Source organism: Scleropages formosus, chromosome 19 (genome assembly GCF_900964775.1).
Source record: "Scleropages formosus chromosome 19, fSclFor1.1, whole genome shotgun sequence".
In the NCBI taxonomy this organism is placed as follows: domain Eukaryota; kingdom Metazoa; phylum Chordata; class Actinopteri; order Osteoglossiformes; family Osteoglossidae; genus Scleropages; species Scleropages formosus.
Genome location: NC_041824.1, coordinates 17,160,188 through 17,179,541, shown reverse-complemented (window position 1 = coordinate 17,179,541; position 19,354 = coordinate 17,160,188). Strand labels below are relative to the sequence as shown.

The window sequence follows — 19,354 nt, the reverse complement described above, 5'->3', positions numbered from 1 at the left end:
CTGTTATTATATTCCTCTTCATACACAGCATGTATGGAGTCCTTGTGCCACCTGAATTTTTAATCATTTCTATATGAGATTTCAACAATCGGTGAACTGCAACATGTGGAACTGATCCCTCCTCTAGCCTATGCAATTGCAGAAATGTTAACTTTCATTATTGTTGGATGTAAGGTACGATTTTGAAGTTCCCCCGACCACGTTCTGCCCTTGCGTTAGACTTACGGCACTGACCACATTTGTTATCCCGGCGCAAAGATCTTTCAGGGAGGGAGGCAGGGAGAGAGGCTTTGTGCCGTAAACTTCAGTTTCAACTGGAAAAAGTCTAAGGGGGGTCAATCTGGGGGTCTCGTGATTTTCTTGCGCTGGCTCATACAAACTTCAGCTCAGATAGGCAGAGAAGTGCTGCGTTTCCCATCAGGCAATGAGGGCACAGCGCCTAGGGCCTATGAAATGTTTAGGGCCCACGGACAAGGGGAAAACATTTAAAAAGCTAGAAAAATATGAAAAAAAAAAACTATGGGGGGGAAAACAAAAAAAAAAAAAAAAAAAGACAGAAACTTAACACAGCACAAAGTTCAAAATTTCATTTCAGGAACATAATTCCAGAATTTCTACACATTTCCTTAGAAAGTCTCTTTCTCCTCCATCGATCATGTGGTTCAGCGTTAGAATAGTTTAATATCGACACCGCCGAAGTAGCGTTTACCCATTTTGCACACTTTAGAGCGAAAGTGCCCAGGGCTACGAACACCAAACTGCAGCGCTGAGCCTGAGAACACAACTGACCATTTGTTCAGCTCAAGCCATTCAGCATAATAAGAGGGCTCATCTGGAAGATAATAGGGATTAAAACAAAGAAATGACCGTCAATTTTATTTAAAACTTCAGCGAATCTCTCAAATCTTCAACCTCTGTTGAATTTACATATTGCTTAATTGTTTTATATAAGCGGAGTTAATGAGAATTCAAGTTGCACAAGGACTTCGTGAACGTCCCACATATGGACGGTCGAGCCCCGAAATGCTGCCCGACAACAGCGCCCCGAATCGAATCGAGGACTGCTCCTCCTCACCGGCTAAAGGTCTGCGCAATTTTTAAACTTATAAAAGACTGTTCATCACCAGTTTGGGTGTAGCGCGCTCCGACACCGTAGCCGACCCAGGTCCCGTACGCGCTGGTACCGTTCCGTCCCGGTGAACGAGTCACGACCCGAACAAAAACGAATGAAGGCGCGATCCAACAATCCGACCTCACGTATCCGTAAGGTGCACAACTGCCAATGTCTATTGGGGGGGGGAATCAAGAAAAACTTGACAATCCTTCAGAAGCGGGATCTTATTTTGCCGAGAGCCTGTTTCTACGGTAACGGCTTCTCCTAGAGGCTGACGTGCGGTTTAATGGCAGAACGCTCCGCCCTCAGTGTGAAAGGGCAAAGCGGTTGAGAGACACAGGCTGGCGGATGGAGCCTGGGGCGTGGTGAGCTACCAGGGTAACCGGTGTATACCTGGGGAGAACAGGGATTTGTTCGTGTGAGCATGTGGGCGGAGCAAGGGTAGGCATCTCCTTACGTGTTGTTGACGATCTGCAGCCGCTCCCCCTTCTTGAAGGACAGGTCCGAGGCCGTGCGGGACTCGTAGTCGTAGAGCGCCACGAAAGTGGTGACCCCTCCTGCGGGAAGGGAAGCGGCACCGTTCATGTCTTACGCTACGCAACGGTAATGAGGCAGGACAATACTTCAGAACCTTTAGTACCCATCCTTATATAATAAAAAAAAATTAAAATTATGCACACACAAATACACTCCATTTTTACTTCAGCGCTGGAAAAGTGAATGCAGGAAACATTTATCGGTGGTATTCACGTCACCTGTTGTGCTCTGCTGCGCTGACCCCCTATTCAAAGATCCAATTTCAGGCCTGACCTCTCCCACAGTACCACCTAAGGAACACCTTCACAACAGAGACAGGTTGTAGAACGCTAATTTTACCCGTACTTTTGGGCACACATTAGCGCTGCGGGGACAGCTGGTAGAATAGTGGTTCATTTGGACCCAAAGGTTGCAGGTTTGACTCCCACCTCCAGCTCTAGTACCCTTGAGTGAGATACTTAACCTAAATTGCTCCAGAGAAATTACGCACCTATATAAATGGGTGCACAGTTTTAAGTACCTTAACGCGGTAAATCGCTTTGGAGAAAAGCGCCAGGTAAATGGGGGAAAAAAAAAAAAAAAAAAGTTAAATGCACAGTAAGGTATATTATTCCATTAAGTTGTCGCGGTGCGCCTAGTAAACACCTGCATTGGGTATTACACAGTTATATAGGGTTTATTGAAGAGACGTCGCTTGCGGAACCCGCTTTGGTTTGGCCTACCCACAATGCACCGCGCTAAGCCTAACTGACGGCAAGGAGTTGCGCTTGGCGGCCGCACCTGACAGGGGTCCTCTGTGAGGAGAAGTGATGCTGCTGCCGCTGCTGTGATCCACTCCCCCGAAGAGGGCGAGCTCCGCGTTGCTGCCCGCTGGCTGGGTGCCGCGCCGCGTGCCCTCCCTGCCAGGGCTCCGACTGGGCGTCATGGTCTGCTGTACCGGGCTCAGGTGGTGGCTCCCGCCGCCTATCGAGCCAATGGTCCCATCCAGGCTCCGGGACCGCTGGCCTGGGTCTTTGGGTTTGCTTTTAGCTCCCCCCATCGCTGGGCCTGCAGGACAAGAACAGGCGACCGGTCATCGTGTTCATGACGTCCGTCACGACACGTTCGCACCGCATCACATTTACATTTTATCCATTTCGCCGACATGCCTCTCCAGCATAACTTACTGGGGCTGATTGAAAAGTTCGGAGACCAACTGTTCTACGTGAGTCCTGTGCGCGACTTGTCCGCTTGAGGGGGGGGGTGGTGTTGGAGTCACGGTCAAGGCCTTATGACAGTAGACCATAGCAGGAGCGCCTTCCGTTCGGTCCTTCGATTGTCACACCGAGCGGTTTAGCCCCCGTCTGAGACGGCGGCCATGAGTTACCTTTCTCCGATCGAGCGAGTGAATTTTTCGCAAAGCAGTCAAGAGACTTTCGAACCGTGGACTCGAGCATGTGCGGGAGAGGAAATTTTCATCTGAGAAAGAAGTGGGAAAAAAAGATACTGCCGCTGCCTTGAAGAAGATACCAAAAGAAGTTCACCGCTACACGTCCGAGAAGTTTCTGCAGCACTGAACCAAGCGTACGGAATGTGATGGAAGGTGCTTTGGAAAGGAAAAGGTCCCCAACCCCGAGCACTAAGACGAACGGTGACACGTAGTCTCAACTTCGCGGACAACCCACACGCAACGTTAACGTCATTTACCCACTTACGCAGCGCGGTACTTTTTACTGTACCGATTCAGGGTGAGCACCTTCATCAAGAGTATTACAGCACGAGGTGGGATTCGAACCTACGTCCTCCGACTGCAAGATGGCAAACCATGCCATTTCGTTCCCATTTTCCACACTTTCCAATCCATACTTGAGTGCTTCATTCTGTTTTTATGCTCTGTGGTGCAGTCCAGCCTGCAGCTATTTGGTAATTCTACGCAGGGCTGTACGATTTGTGATGCATCAGGCCAGGTCAGCCGGCGTCCCTCTGGATGTGACGAAGGTGACCAGGATTGACCGAACACCGCGATTAATATTCGCCCCTTTGACCTGCAGTATTTCACTTTCCACCAAGTTGCCTATTAACAAGCAACCAGAGGGACCCTGACGACCGGGTCACGACACCGTCCCGAACCCACCTCCTGGCCCAACGGCACTCTCAGTGACGTGGTCCGCCAGATGACGGCTCTCCAAAGCACGAGCCGCTCGGCAAAGCGGATCTAATCCCAGCAAGACGTAAGGAGGGGGGGACAAAAGGTTGATTAGTTCTTCATTCTGGCAAATGATGCTTGTATGCATCGCGTGCCACCAGCAGGCATCATGTCAGAGGGAGACAACCTGGTTCAGTGCCTCATTGCTGTCGAACCTCATCGGAGAAACAACCTCATTCAGGGTTTAATCGCTGTAACACAGAAGCTACGCTGGTCCCATAACTCCGCTGCACACTATTATAAGATCCTCCATACGCCGAGGGACCTTCGAAAGCTGGTCTCCTAATTATTGCCGTGGCAACGGAGGCCTGACGCGAAGGAGAGCTGTGCGGTGCCCGCTTCAGTGCCCATATCAATAATCATCAAGCTGCTGAAGAGACTGCTTGCAAAAGGAAATGCGCAACTTGCGGGAGCCAGCGGATAGGGGAACACTGCAGGCCCCGGATGCCTTTTCCAAAGAAAATCGCATCTGCGTTACTTTATTTAGCAGACATGTTTTTCCAAAGCAACTTCCAGTGAACTCTATGCAGTGCTATCAGCCCACACACCTTATTCACCAAGGTGACTTACACTGCTAGATACACTACTTACACTGGGTCACTCATCCATACATCAGTGGAACACACACACACTCTCTCTCTCTCTCTCTCTCACTCACACACTATGGGGGAACCTGAACAGTATGTCTTTGGAAAGTGGGAGGAAACCAGAGCACCTGGAGGAAACCCACACAATCACAGGGAGAACAAGTAAACTCCACCCAGACTGAGTGGGGATCGAACCCACATCCTCTCACACCAGCCAGGTGCTGTGAGACAGCAGTGCTACTCGCTGTGCCACCGTGCTGCCCAGCGGTGAGGATCCAGAAAGCACATCACCTGGGGTGTACCAAAAAAAAATAATATATAAATAAAATAGTGAGAAGTGTAATGGTCAAGGGGTCGAAGGGCACATGTCCAGCGGGACCAAGAGGTAGCAGACATGACTCAGAGTGGACCTCTGCCGTTCAGCTCGGCCAAAGACGGCGCCGATGAAGGTGCTGCTGAAAAGAAAAGAAAAGAAGGAAAAAAAAAAAAAAAACACAACTAAGAACCTGAATCTGAGAGCAAAGCTCCCAAAGAAAGAAGAAAAGCTGAGCAAATTCTGCATAACGTGACGTATCTCAGCCATAGATCACAAACTATTCCAACGCAGACAAACACAACCATTTGGGCAGGGAAAAAAAAAAAAAAAAGTTATCTGCTAAATGAGCCATTAACGTGATTAGATCGATCCGCTCGCAAGGCGGCGCGTTTATAATTACAGAGTCGACCGCATACCTCGGAAGAACCACTAAAACCCCACTTGACAGCCTGGGGGCCTTTAAAGGGTTCTTTGTCACACGCTGTTAGTTTGAAATGAGCCACCGCACTGTACGTTTCTCCCCGTTTCATGGCAGGCAGCAGCAGGTGGCGCAGTGGTTAGGGTGCCCGCCCTGCACTCAAAGGACCTTGTTCAAAGCCCTCTTGCTGCTCTTTCACTGCGGTAAAAATTAACCGCTTGTATAAAATGGGTAAATCATTGTAATTAACAGCGCAAAGCATTGGGGGGGGGGGCATGAGCTAAATAAACGGTACAGCTTTAAACACATTAAAGTGTTTGGCGCAACGATGCGACATCTTGTTAACGCCCAAACGTTGTCGTATCAAAATCCCACTGCTTCCGCAATAAACCGTATCGGTGTCGCATCCCGCAGGAAACACAAAGTGCCACACGGGTCAATTTGAATAAGAAAAACAGATTTTTATTACAGCGCCGTGCCCGAGCGCGAACGACAGGGGGCAGTAGCGTCGCCTCGGGCCGCGACGCCGTAAAACTGCGCCGCATCTTCGGCCGAAGCGTCGAAGCCCTAGACGGACGGCGGCATCCCGGAATGACGCCGAAACCTGGACAGGAAGAGTACGTCCTCCTCCGCTTTTACTAGTAATTCTTTAACAGCTGCTCTGCTGCCGCTTGCCGTGTTTGACCCACTTATGGAGTTGGGCATTTTTACCGAGTACCTAGGATACCGCAGCGGTGACAGGGCTCGAACCTTCAAGCAATGGCACCTCTTGCCCCTTTACACTGACCCATTGAACAGGAAATTTACCCCAATGTGACGTGCAATTGTTGTCCACTAGTATAAAGGTGACTTACGGTGCTGGATACACACACTATTTTCCCTACAATCATTTTTCTGCCTGTACAGCACAGCAACACACACACACACACACAATTTTGAGTCATCAACATGACCTGAAACGCATATTTGGACTGTGGGAGGAAACCAGAGCAACCAAGAAGAACCCACACAAAACACGGGGAGAACATTCAAACCGGTCCCCGGACCAGGTACTGCGAGGCACCAGAGAGCTGCTTTCCTGTTTCAAATGGCAACGAAGCAAAGATGGAAAAACTAGTTCTTTCCTTTTTTTTTTTTTTAAATTTTTCGGATGAAGAGAGAACACCAGTATTCAGCAGTGACAAAGAGGGCTCAGATGCCACGAGCAGAACCACAGACAGCGCTACCCACAAGGTTATCTTTACATTACACATGTACACTACATCCCTATTTACCGCTACTGTGCGCCGTAGCCTAAGGACCCCACACACAACGCACCGCCGCGACCACACGGATGTAGAAATGCGTGTTGGCGGCACCTCGGACATCGGCGGCTACAGCTCCTTCGTCTCGATGGGATTTATCCATCGTGCCGTTTCTAACACGCGTCCGTATTTACACGTGCGAGTCGCATCTACTGCGTGACGGAGGACCCAAGAAGTAGGGGGCGAACAGCCGGATCACGCGGAGCCCAAGTGCGTGGCTTCGAAAGGACGCGCTACAGGCCGCTCGGTACATCCGAGGATGTAGGTGATGGTTTCCATCCTGGCGCCACGCTCGGCTAGATGGGACAGTGGCTTGGCGAATCGATGGGGAAGGATGCTCGATAGCGGGGGGGGGGGGGGGGGGGGGGGGGGGTGTGTGTGTGTGTGTGTGTGTGTGTGTGTGTGTGTGTCTGGCTGCAGCTGCACACGCAGTCGGGATGCAGCACGGGGCCTCTTTGTAGCCGAGTGGCAGGCGAAGCTCATACCGACCAGTCAACTTGAGCAAGACCAAGAGTTGTGTTGCTTTACCTCTCACGTTACGTTTATTCCTCGTCATCTGCATTTTTGGTTCAAAAGCGTTTTCTTACTATTTTTTTGCCCAATTTGGTCAAGAATAAAAATGCATGAGGGGGCGGGGTGCAGCGGGTTTGGCTGGGTCCTGCTCTCCGGTGGATCGGGGGTTCGAGTCCTGTTTGGGGTGCCTTGTGATGGACTGGCGTCCTATCCTGGGTGTGGACACATTTTCGTGGACAGGAAATCAAGGCACAGACAATGTCCTCTTACCCTCATGTGGTACCAGGTAGTTCGCAGGTTCAAATCCCACCTCTGGCTGTAGTACCCTTGAGCAAGGTACTTACCCTAAATTGCTCCGGTAAAATTACCCAGCTGTACAAAAGCGTAAATTATTGTAAGCAGCTGGACATTGTAATTCTTTCTGTAGAAAAGAGTGAGATAAATGAGTAAATGGAAATACGAGTTTTCTCCACCGCTTTGGAAAGCTTAAGGCAGCGTCGACCGCGTCGCCATCTGTCGGCACGTGAGGTGAAGCTCCGGAGGGTGGCTGGAGCTGGCTTGCGAGTCACCTTTTTCTGAGAGCGTAAATACTAAGTAGTACTCAAAACGTAGCCCATGTCAGTGAAGAGGTTGTTACTACATTAGGGAGGAGCTGCTCTCCCAGCAAAAATATTTGGGGGGGGGTTGATTGGCAAGTTTGTGAACAATAAAAGCTGCTGTCGAGTTCCTCCTCATTAAAGGATATTGCAAACACGTACATTTACTTATTTCCGTCTTTCCGATACGTGAAAAAATTGGAACGGGCGTGAAATCTGCCAGCTCAGGGAAAATATAAAAAGGAGAGAAAAAAAAAACGAACACGGAGCCTCGAACGCGATGCACGACTTGAGGAAACAACAGACGAATGGTTAACGAGGCCGCCGCGCGACCGCCGATTCTCCGCCGCCAGCGTGGCTCGTTCGGCGAATAACGAGCTGTAATGAACTTATTTACACTCTTCTCCACGATCAACAGCCTAATTAGAGTCAGACCACAGCCGAAGTCCCGGACCACGGAAAACGGTAACGAACAACAACTTGAACGGAAGGGAACGATGCGAATGGGTAAGTCGACAAACCACGGCAGACAGACGGGCTTTGGGAGCGTCTGGGACATCACCCTGCGTCTGGCCCAACAAAAGCCCCTACCGCTGGCACTCTGGTAAACTCTGAAACTGAGCTCTGCAAGCCCTGCCGGCTGGACCCCGGGCTGCCGTGCCCAGGGCGGGTCCATGGGTTGCCATCCTGCTGGATGCTCCAGTCATCCCTGTGCATCGCACCACATCGCATCCTCATCCAGGCCCGGCGACCCTAAACACGCCTTGGGATGGGGGTCGGGACACACACACACACACACACACACACACACACACACACACACACAGCCTCAGTTTTACAGCCAAAAGGCCCGTCGGTTCGAGAGCCCCCACCCCACGTCCCCTGGGCTGGGATTGAACGGGACACGCGTTTCAGTTTCCCGGTGCTCGATTTTTCCTTTCACACCGCCCCCCCTCCCTCTCCCGTAAACAGCTAGGCCCCCTCGTGCGAGCGGCGGGATTATCTCCACACGACACGAAAAAGAGACGCGCGACAGTCCCGCAAAGTCGGCCGCGGTTTCGTCGCGCGACACGATTACACGCGCGGTGGTCCCAGGAGCCGAAGCAGAACCGAACACGTGACGGGCGGCAGAGCGCCCCCTCTGGCCATTTGCATTTCTTCATTTAGTCATTCATTCTTTTATGGGACACTTTTCTCCAAGTCCACTTACAACGTTACAGTACTTACACCGATATACCCATTTCTACAAGTGGGCAGCTGTTACTGCTTCAATTCAGGGTCAGCACCTTCATAAAGGGTACAACAGCAGGAGGTGGGATCAACAGCTCTAATACTACGCGAGCCGCTGCCCGCTCAGCTTTTGGCACTTTCCCTGCCGCACAGTCACGTGACTCAAGTGCTCTCGCTGGTAATGCCCACTGCTCACCGCTGACTGATCTCCAGTTGCTAACCAGCTGGCCACCCTTGCGAGCCGTGTGTATAAAAGGTGAGGAAGGCTGGTAGAAACAGAGCCTGACGCGCGCACAGCCACGGGAAGTAACCACAGAGTCCTCACCAAGTGCACCAGATCACGAATTTTCAGGATTCGTCAATGCAGGTCGATTCGCCGACAACAACTGCGCACTAGGGGCACGACCGGCTCCTTGTCACTCTGGGCTTCTGTGACCTCAGCCGGGCGGACAGAAAACCAAAAAAGGCAGGGGAAGCACCTCTGGAAGGATGACGCAGCGCTGCTTCTTTTACCCCCACCAACGTCAGAAACTGCTCACCCGCACGCACTGCTGGCACCTCATACCCTTCCTTCTTCACACTGCATTTGCGTGGTGGGACCTGCGACTGCTGAAGCTCAGTTAATTTGTCCAATACCATAATTTTACCACATTAGGTGAGCAGCTGCCAAAAGAAGAGTGAAGACAGAGGCGCTCACGACAGATGGTGTGATGCATATTTACGGAGCAGACAGGAGCATCAGAAGAGAAGTGGGTCTGAAAAATATTTTGAAACCCTTCTTGAATGTCGAAAGGATTCAGCAGTACTGAGGGAAAGGGGGAGGGCGTTCCCTCTACACCGGAACCGAAACCGAGAGCCTACGGACTTCTCGTGCGGGGGACTGCCGATCGGCCAGAGGTGGAGGAACGCAGCGCTCCTCCTGGGATGCATGTAGTGGTCAGTCCTAACGAGGAGGGTTAAAAAATATTTTAATGTGAAGAACGGCACATAAAAATAAATTAAATAGTTACTCGTACAATTCATAACAGTATTTCTGCGTTTATCTTTAGGCTCTCTGACTTGACTACTTTGTATATTGCACTATATGGCACCCTTGGCAGAAGGAGGGCCTGGGTAAAATGGCCCTGCTGCACCCTCCCATAGGGCCTACTTCTAAGTATCAAGGTGCATGTCCCTTAACCATCCTGAAGGTGGTTACTTGCTAGGGACAGCTACAGGAAGTCAGTCGAAAGCCAGGGGAAACAATTCCAAACGCTACTCCATCCCTTTCTCCTGCAAAAGGAAATCGCACAAATGAACGAGAAAATGCCAGACAACCAGAAAAATGGGTGGAGTAAAAAGTCGCTTGACGGGCAGGGCAGGGCAGGGCAGGGCAGGGCTATGCAGCATCCCCCCAAGGCAGAGGCGACCGAACCATCTGGCCGGCGGACCGCGACGATCCAGGTGGGGTAAGAAGCGCGAAGACGGAGACCGCCGGGGGTCGCGGATCAAAGTCACGCGACTCTCCATCGCAGAACGCGGCGAAACCCCGGAAACTACAGGCGACACCACAGTCGCACGTAAACAAGCCGGCGAAACACGTAGCCAGAAGACCGGAACACGTCCCTTCGTTTTCACGCGCTTAAAAATAATTATTTTACAGGAAAGACAAGGGGTGGGGGCTCTGCCCTGCGTCGCAGCGAGCTGGTCCAAACCTAATCCGGCAGGTTCTTCTCTGGTGCGATTATCAGCATCGCCTCTAATCACACCGCGACACCAGAGGCTCAGGGCTTTGGGACAAAAAAATATAACAACGACGACGACGACATTCTTATTATTAACAGGAACAGCCACAATAATAATAAAACAACAACCTTTATCTTCTTTTCTAGGCCACAAACCCCTTTAAGAAACTGATCAGTGTCACAACTGTATATCATAATAGGATAGGCTGAGGAGGCTTCACAGACCGCCCCCCCCCCCCCAGCTCCATGCCTACCTGCTGGCTCGGGGTGGGAGCGCTGCCCCCACACAGGTGCTCTGCACCCTGCTGTGTCTCTGGTAAGAGAGCCTGCCCCTCCAGTAGGTGCTGTGTTCCAAAGCACCTCCCAGCCCCAACCCATCCCAACGCTCCCAAGCCACGGGCAAGAGGCTGTCTATCCAGTTCTTCCTGTTGAGCAAACCTGTGACTCACTGCACTGGAAATGGGGGCGAAGCACCAGTGTGGGTGCGAGTATGAGGCCGCGCGGTCCTACCCCCACCGGGGTGCCCCTTGTGAGGTGCGCCTCAGCTGTACGCTTAGTTTGTGATGGAACCGGAGCCTCCACATCACCAGCCATGACATGTATGCGATTGTGCCTGAGGAGTCATATGGGTCAGCAGGTGGCGTAGTGGTTAAAGGAGGCAGTTTTGAATCCCACCTCCTGCTGTGGGAGGCCTGATAAGGTCCTTATCCTTAATCTATACGGTAAAAATGACTGTATATGCGGTAAATCACTGGAAGTAGCTCAACACTTTGGAAAAAAGCAGCAGCTAAACAAATGAATAATAACAATAATAAGAATAACATTAGAGGTGCATGCTGGGAAGCACACAATGCTGGGCGGACACACCACTGGACCCACATCACAAGTCAAACAGAAGCTCTGAATACATGAGTTCTGCCCACTCTGCTCCTTCTGCACGCCACACAACGCACGCTCCCACGCCGACAACGGAGGAGTCCTCCTCCATAGTCTGAATCGCAGGGAGGGGGAGGGCGAGGGCCCATGCGGACAAGTCCAGGGCCCTGTAAGCCAAAGCCAGGGCGGACACTGCCGGAGTAAATATTTACTGCGCCAGAGAAAACGGACCTGGAGGTTGCCATGGCAGCCATACCACTCATTCCAGCAGAGGCTGCAAACACACAGGCTCACAAATGCAGGAAAAAGCAGGTCTGTGTGTCTGTACAGCACAGCAACACACACACACACACACACAAAAACCAAAAGGTTTGGTCTGAAACAGGTGGAGAAAGAGATGAATATGGGTTTAAACCCCCACCCAATGCCAGCTATGTATGAATGTGGGCAGCAGGTGGAGTAGCGGTTAAAGCTTCTGCTTTCAGACCCACAGCAACCAGGTTTGAATCCCACCGCCTGCTCTAGTACCCTTGAGAAAGGACCTCACCCTGAATTGATGGAGCAAATATTTACCCCAGCTGTATAAATCGCTATAAGTACCTTAACACAGTGAGTCACTTAGGAGAAAAGCCTGATAAAATTTTTTTTTTTTTTTAAAAAAAAAAAAAGGTTAATGTATGACCCGCTGTTTCTTGTATCTCTTAACAAACAGATATTTTGGGCAGATGCAGCGTGACGAGGGGCCCGAAGGGTTTGAGGTCGTGACACTGACATTTCTTCATGCGCATGTGGCGGGTAAGACCGCGGTCACCCTTTTGTGCAAGAGTACTGCGTGACCTTTCTCTAGTGAACAAGGTGCCGGTCGCTGGACTTGGGGCTCCGAAAGGTCACCGGCATTCCATAGCGTGGGCCGCGATCTGCTCCGCCAGCACATCCATCTCCCCACCACGACAACCGTGTCCGGCTGCTGACAAGCGGTCTCTCGGATGCAGCTGACCGCAGCTCGGGCTCCCCGACCCCCTGCTTCGGGACCACGCCGAGCGTTTGACCGCCGGGCTTGGACGTCCGCTCTGGCGTCACCCTTAACGAAAGCAACAAAGCAATTCATTCTCGTTCGAGGGCCAGCAGGTGGCGTAGTGGTTAGAGCTGCTGCGTTACACCTGAAAGAACCAGGTTTGAACCCCACCTCCTGCTGCAGTACCCCTGAGCAAGGTACTAACCCTGAATTGATATAGTGAAAACTACCCAGCGGTATAAAAGTGTCAATATCAGTGTAAATACCTTAGTGTAGAGGGGGTGCGGTGGCGCAGTGGGTTGGACCGCAGTCCTGCTTTCCGGTGGGTCTGGGGTTCGAGTCCCGCTTGGGGTGCCTTGCAATGGACTGGCGTCCCGTCCTGGGTGTATCCCCTCCCCCTCCGGCCTTACGCCCTGTGTTGCCGGGTAGGCTCCGGTTTCCCGTGACCCCGTGAGGGACAAGCGGTTCTGAAAATGTGTGTGTGTGTGTACCTTAGTGTATGCTGCTTTGGAGAAAAGAGTTGGCTGAACGAATAAATGTGAACGCTATGTTTCATTTAAAAACATTTTCGTTTACAAGGCCTCCCCCCCCCGCAGACCTAGACAAAATTTTCCCACTTTCTCTCCCCATCTTCCTGAGACTAATACCGAATGAGTCAACGCCTGGCCAGACATGGGATTATGTCGCAGATGAAGTTGCGTAAGACCTTGCTTGGATGGCTGAGGTCAGGAGCAAAAATCGACTCATTTTGACAGCGCCACGGCAACTGGAGGCACACGGACTCAATGCACCTCTGCTTTCGGTCACATTAAGAGGCTGGCTGGGGGGGGGGGGGGGGGGGGGGGCGACTTCCTCATCTCCCGACACGGGCATATAAAACACCCCCAAGGATTAATTAGTGGAACTTGTTAGCGAATAACAGCCAAACTACTGACAATCGTGTCTCGGAAAGGGATTATTCAAATCAGGGCCAGTCTGAAACGCACTTTTCGACCTTCGCCGTGTCCTCCAGTCACATCAGCGGGTCCGAGCCGCCAGGGAACGATTGCGGTCTGCGCTTCCAAACTGGCCGCCGTAATTTCAACATAATTCCGAAACCACGTAGAGACCGGGCCATTGGCGTTTCCGCTTCTGGAAGACCAGAGAAACCTTTGGGTTTGATAGGAACATTCCAGACGACCCTGAGAAATGGAGACGCCCGTCACAAGGACAGATAAATGCACGAACGTGTTCGCTTTACATGAGAACGACTGGCTTTGCACACGGATTCACAGTGGACCCACAGGCTGCCTTTATTACCGGTGTAATTGTCATTCTAACAATTCTAATCACTACGCTGCCTTCTCAACTGATGAACGCAACCGAGACCAGGAGTTTATCTGTTTGTAACCCGATTTGTTTCTAAATCACGCCACCGTTAAACGCTTAATATTTAGGAGCTAAGGGGGTGCGGTGGCGCAGTGGGTTGGACTGCAGTCCTGCTCTCCGGTGGGTCTGGGGTTCGAGTCCCACTTGGGGTGCCTTGCGACGGACTGGCGTCCCGTCCTGGGTGTGTCCCCTCCCCCTCCGGCCTTACGCCCTGTGTTGCCGGGTAGGCTCCGGTTCCCCGTGACCCCGTAAGGGACAAGCGGTTCTGAAAATGTGTGTGTGTGTGTGTATTTAGGAGCTCACTCAATTGATTCGCAGGCTAAGTTGTGTAAAAGAAACTGATAAAACATTTGTTAACATACTTTATTCCAATTTCATCGACTGCTCGTCCTATGCAGGGTCGCAGGGTTCCAGAGACTATCCTGGAAACACAGGGTATGGAGTCAAGGAACACCAGGCCATCGCAGGACTTCTATTATTACTGTTATCACTGGGGACAGCTGGTGGTGTAGTGGTTAGAGCTGCTACCTGGATCCAAAGGTTTGATCCCTACCTCCAGCTGTAGTAGGCTTGAGCAAGGGACTTACCCTAAACTGCTCCAGTAAAATTACCCAGCTGTATTAATGGGTAAAAAATTGGAGGTATCTTACCACTGTAAGTCACTTTGGAGAAAAGCATCAGCTAAATGAGTAAATGTAATTAACACCCTGAAACAACATGTGCAAAATTCGTAAGCAACTGGCCACTTTCAGTTTCCTTAGTAGAGATTTACCCTGATTTATTTGCTATGTAGTTTCTTTAAAAAAAAAAAAAAAAAAAAAAACTCAAATATAGCCATAATAAAATGTATACAGAATTACTCCCCCCATCTATCATATGATGAAAGATTTTTATTAACTTTAGTAGCTACATCTCACACACACACACACACACACACACACACACACACACACACACCCTATCTGAAACCACATCTCCCATATGGGGTCACGGGGAGCCAGAGCTGAACCTGGCAACTCAGGGCATAAGGCTGGAGGGGGAGGGGACACACCCAGGACGGGACGCCAGTCCATCGCAAGACACCCCAAGCAGGACTTGAACCCCAGACCCACCGGAGAGCAGGACCCAGTAAAACCCACTGTGCCACCGCGCCCCCCCCCCCAGCTACATTCCAATTAAAACTAATTCAAAATGACAAGGTGAAATATTTTACCTACCTCAATTCCTATTTAATGCTGAGTGTTGACTGACTGGTGCCCAAAGTCCCTCCTCCCGATATTAGCAGACGTGAACTGTAAACACTGTTTAAGGGAGTTTAATCCAGTCCCACACTCCTGCTCTGGGGGAGTTTTACTGCACACTAACGAGAGGACACAGAAACGCACTCAAGTCTCACTCCCGAAAAAACTATTTTTTGAAAGCAGACGGGTGAAGAAAACAGAATTAAAAACTAAATGCATATACATGCATGTATTATAATATGCTTATATACTCAGCACGAGGACCATTATTACAGCTGTTTAACGCACTCCTTCTTATGGGACCAAAAGCAGTAGAAAGAAAGCCGGGCTCGAGCCGGCAACCTACGGTTTACAAGTCGCTGTCTGGGAAGCTCACTTCCCCGTTTGTAGACTGTTTGCTATTCTTGCAGCTGGCCACTTGTTCAGTCTTCTTCTACGGGGCGATTCACTTCAAGGCCTTGTCCCAGGGCCTCTCGGGTCACGTGCGGCAGACTTAACCACAAGGCGCACCGGTGCCCCTGGTCCCGCTGCCCCCAGCCCCCACACCACCGAGTCAAAGCCTCAGCTGCTCGGGCCCGCTTATCCATTATTTTCGGCCTGACCCCAGATCCCGGACCACCTGCGCCGCACCTTGTGCTTCATAGACAAGAAATCAATACTGTTACATTTACTCATTTAACACTTCTCTCTAAAGCAACTTTCAATTTAAGGTTACAATTATTTACACATTTATCAGCAGGGTAATTTTACTGGAGATACTCAGGGTAAGTACCTTTCTTAAGGCCACTAGAGCCACAGGGGGGGACTCAAACCTGCAACCTCTGGATCCAAAGGCAGTAGCTCTAACCACTACGCTACCAGCTGCTCCTATGTAGCACACACCATCAGCTGCTTTTACCGCCTTTGAACCAGTACCGACATACACATACCTGTAGACTTTGTCGCTGAAATTCCGACAGAAATAATTTAATAAAGAGCAAAAAACTAATGGTTTTACCATATAAGGGCGGCACGTGGCGTAGGAGTTAGAGCTGCTGCTTTTGGAATCAAAGGACTCAGGTTCAAATCCCACTCCCAACTGTAATGGCCTTATTCAAGGCACTTACCCTGAATTGATACTGTGACGGTTACCCAGCTGTATAAGGGGGTAAAAATCACTTGTGTGGAGAAAAGCGGCTCCAGCATCTGCTAAATTAATAAATGTAAATATTAAAACCAACAGTATAACAACACCTTGTTTTAACATAGTAAAAAAGTCTTCCCAGCCACACAAGACGAAGTGAGAACTCTCTAGCGTGCATGCGGTAGCAGGACATGCTGGGAGAGTCCCCCCTCCCCCGAACATGCCCTAACGTGGTGGTGCAGAAACCACATTGTCTGACACCGTGACCGCGGCGAACAGCATCACCACATGTGGTCTCCTCCATTTCCTCCTCTGGGTGGACTTCACCAGGTGTGCCGAGTGGCGCCTCTCGCATTCTCGCCTCTTGTCATTGTCAGTAAACAAGCACACTGCCGTCACTGCTGCCTCCCCATGTCCAAATATGGCCACCGTGCAGTACAAGACCATGTTCGCTGCTATGTGACTTGTTCAACACACACGGAGAGAAAGAGAGAGAGAGAGTGAGAGAAGTTGAACCTCAAGGGTGTCAGCTCTTTCCCACCCATCTCTTTCTCCCCCGAGATGCATGAGATCTGCAATGGAGGGAAAAAATATGGAAAAAGCAGGATTCCAGTCAATTGCAGTTAATGACCAAAGTGCTGCAGGCATCACCGCGGGGGTGGTGGTGGTGGTGGTGGTGGTGGTATCCGTGTCTGAGGCTCCCTACCAGGCGAACTCTAAGGTCAAAAGCCACCCTTTCTGGCTTAAACGATGCACCGTAAGAACACAGTGACATCCATTAAAATTTGGAAGATGTCTGTGGGGGGAGGGGAACAACACAGTTGCTCTGGTACACTACATGTATTTATTTAGCAGATACTTTTCTCCAAAGCAACTTCCAGTGAACTCTATGTGGTGTTATGACACCACACACCTTATTCACCAAGGTGACTTACACCGCTAGATACACTACTTATGGGTCCCTCATCTATACACCAGTGGAACACACTGTCTCTGTCACACACACTATGGGTGAATCTGAACAGCATGTCTTTGGACTGTGGGAAGAAACCAGAGTACCTGGAGGAAACACACACAGACACGGGGAGAACATGCGAACTCCACGCAGATTGAGCGGGGATCGAACCCATGCCCTCTCGCACCACCCCGGCATTCTGAGACAGCAGCACTACTCCCTGTGCCAACATGTCATAGTACCCCTTAAAACAGTGTGCATCGGGGAACTGGCTGTAAAGCACACTGAATACTCTGGAGCGCTTCCTTCCCACACAAAGCAGTACTTCGGGGCACAAGCGTGCGGCGACACAGCACTAATGAATGCACATATGTGATGTGTCGCCAAACAGCTCAGACTGCATGCAGCTCAAGCGTATTGGCAGATCAAACACTCCTGGAAAGAAGTTCGCCCCTCCACCCAACCATACATTCCCAGTGGGAGCTGTGGAGGACATTCAAATGAGACAGGCTGTCAATAAATTGCATTATGGGTTTTTTTTGCTCTTATACTTACTGGAAGAGCGTGAGCTTGGCCCATGCCTTGGTTTCTGAACATTTCCAAACATTTTTTTGCACATGCAGTGATTGCTTTTTGTCACTGGTAGCACAGTATTTGTCCTAAAGTAAAATACTACACATCTTAGTGTACTGGATGCACATTTCACCAATTACACCCATTGATATTTAGTGTGTAAATTATTATATTGATGTACTCTTCTACGCTCATACTACTTAGACCTGTACCCATATAGTCCTGGAAATAATTGTACCAGATGTACAGCATTTACTGCATAAAGCAGATGTATAGCATTCATAGCAGATGTAAATATTTATTGCATTTTCTCCAAAATTTGTTGGTTTATACTTACTCTACCACTTTGACGCTGTTGTTCTATTATGTTAAATGAGTCTCAACGAACACTCGCTACACAGCATTCTTTCCCAGTTCAAACACTTGGCCAATAAAGTGTTACCGTGTGCGGCTACTGGTCACCTTACGCTGGGCCTGAGCTGGACAGGAGACATGGGGCAGGACATTCTCAGCTCCTTCTCTGGCAACCTGCCACAATACCTTGTACAGCCACTTTCCACACTTATGACACAATGCCACATTTAGAGAGCCAAGAAGCAACGACAGCAACGACGACGTGCAGCGGGGGGAGACGGGGTTCATGCTGCCTCCTGTAGAAAGAGGAACACCTCACCGTGCCGAAGGACCACGATAAAGTGCAAACCGTTCTTACCTTTTACATTTATTCATTTAACAGATGCTTTTTTCCAAAGCGATGTACATCTCAAAGGAAAATACAAAGAGTGCATTACATCAACAGAAGGAGAGTTTCGGGTGCAGACATGCGATTCTAGAGTACAGTCCATTTGTCACATACCACAGTATAACCCAGCATGCAGTACACGAGTAGGTGCATTTAGACTTATTAGGATAAATATTGTGTGATGTAAGGCATACGAGCTCCCCTCAAAAACACACGTGCACTTCAAACGATCCTTTTCTTGTGGTGTGTGCAGCCACAGCAGGCTAAAGTCTTCCACAGCCTAAGCCATCAAAAATGCAAAGGTTTCAAGGGCACTGCCAAAGGACCGTGCTGCAGCTGCTTAACTTCCCATCCATGTACTGGAAGTGCAGTTTAATAAAACTCCGGTGGGTTCCCTTTCAATACATTTACATTTATTCATTTAGCAGACGCCATTCTCCAAAGCGACGTACATCTCACAGAAAACAGTTTGTGCATTACATTAGGAGAAAGAGACATAGGTGCAGATGTGTGATTCTTAAGGATAGTTTGTTTCCTTCACCATGTACACTGACATTCATCACACAGGTGTAGTTATACTGAGAGATGTTATAGTTTGACCTCATGAAGTACATATCAAGCAAAAACCAATAGTTGGATGGTTAGAAGGCTGGCGAGTTTGCAGCTGTTGGATGGTATCGGAAGGCGTGTTAGCCTGGGATGGATGCTGAGTTGGCTCTAGCTCACTGGTACTAGAAAGTGAGTTGGCTGGGGTTGGATGATAAGATGGGTGAATATGGCTGGGGTTAGATGTGAAATTGGCTCCGGATGGATAGTAGCGGAAGGTGAATTGGGTGGTGTGTTGGCTGGGATTGGGACTAGAAGATGAGCTGGCTTCTACTGGAGGGTGAGATGATTGGTTGCCTGGAATGTTGCGTGGAAATGACTGGGGATGGTT

At 50.1% G+C, this 19,354-nt stretch overlaps 1 protein-coding gene across 1 annotated transcript in view; it reads right to left on the bottom strand.

Annotated features, from left to right (window-relative positions):
- The window catches only part of src (v-src avian sarcoma (Schmidt-Ruppin A-2) viral oncogene homolog), a 41,574-nt gene that overhangs the window by 10,484 nt on the left and 11,736 nt on the right, over positions 1-19,354 (bottom strand). Inside the window, exons 2-3 of the mRNA XM_029246228.1 lie at positions 2,432-2,698; positions 1,572-1,671 (exon numbers count right to left, since the gene is read on the bottom strand). Of these exons, the coding sequence (XP_029102061.1) occupies positions 1,572-1,671; positions 2,432-2,690 (359 nt within the window). The 5' untranslated portion in view covers positions 2,691-2,698. The remainder of the gene's footprint in view (positions 1-1,571; positions 1,672-2,431; positions 2,699-19,354) is intronic.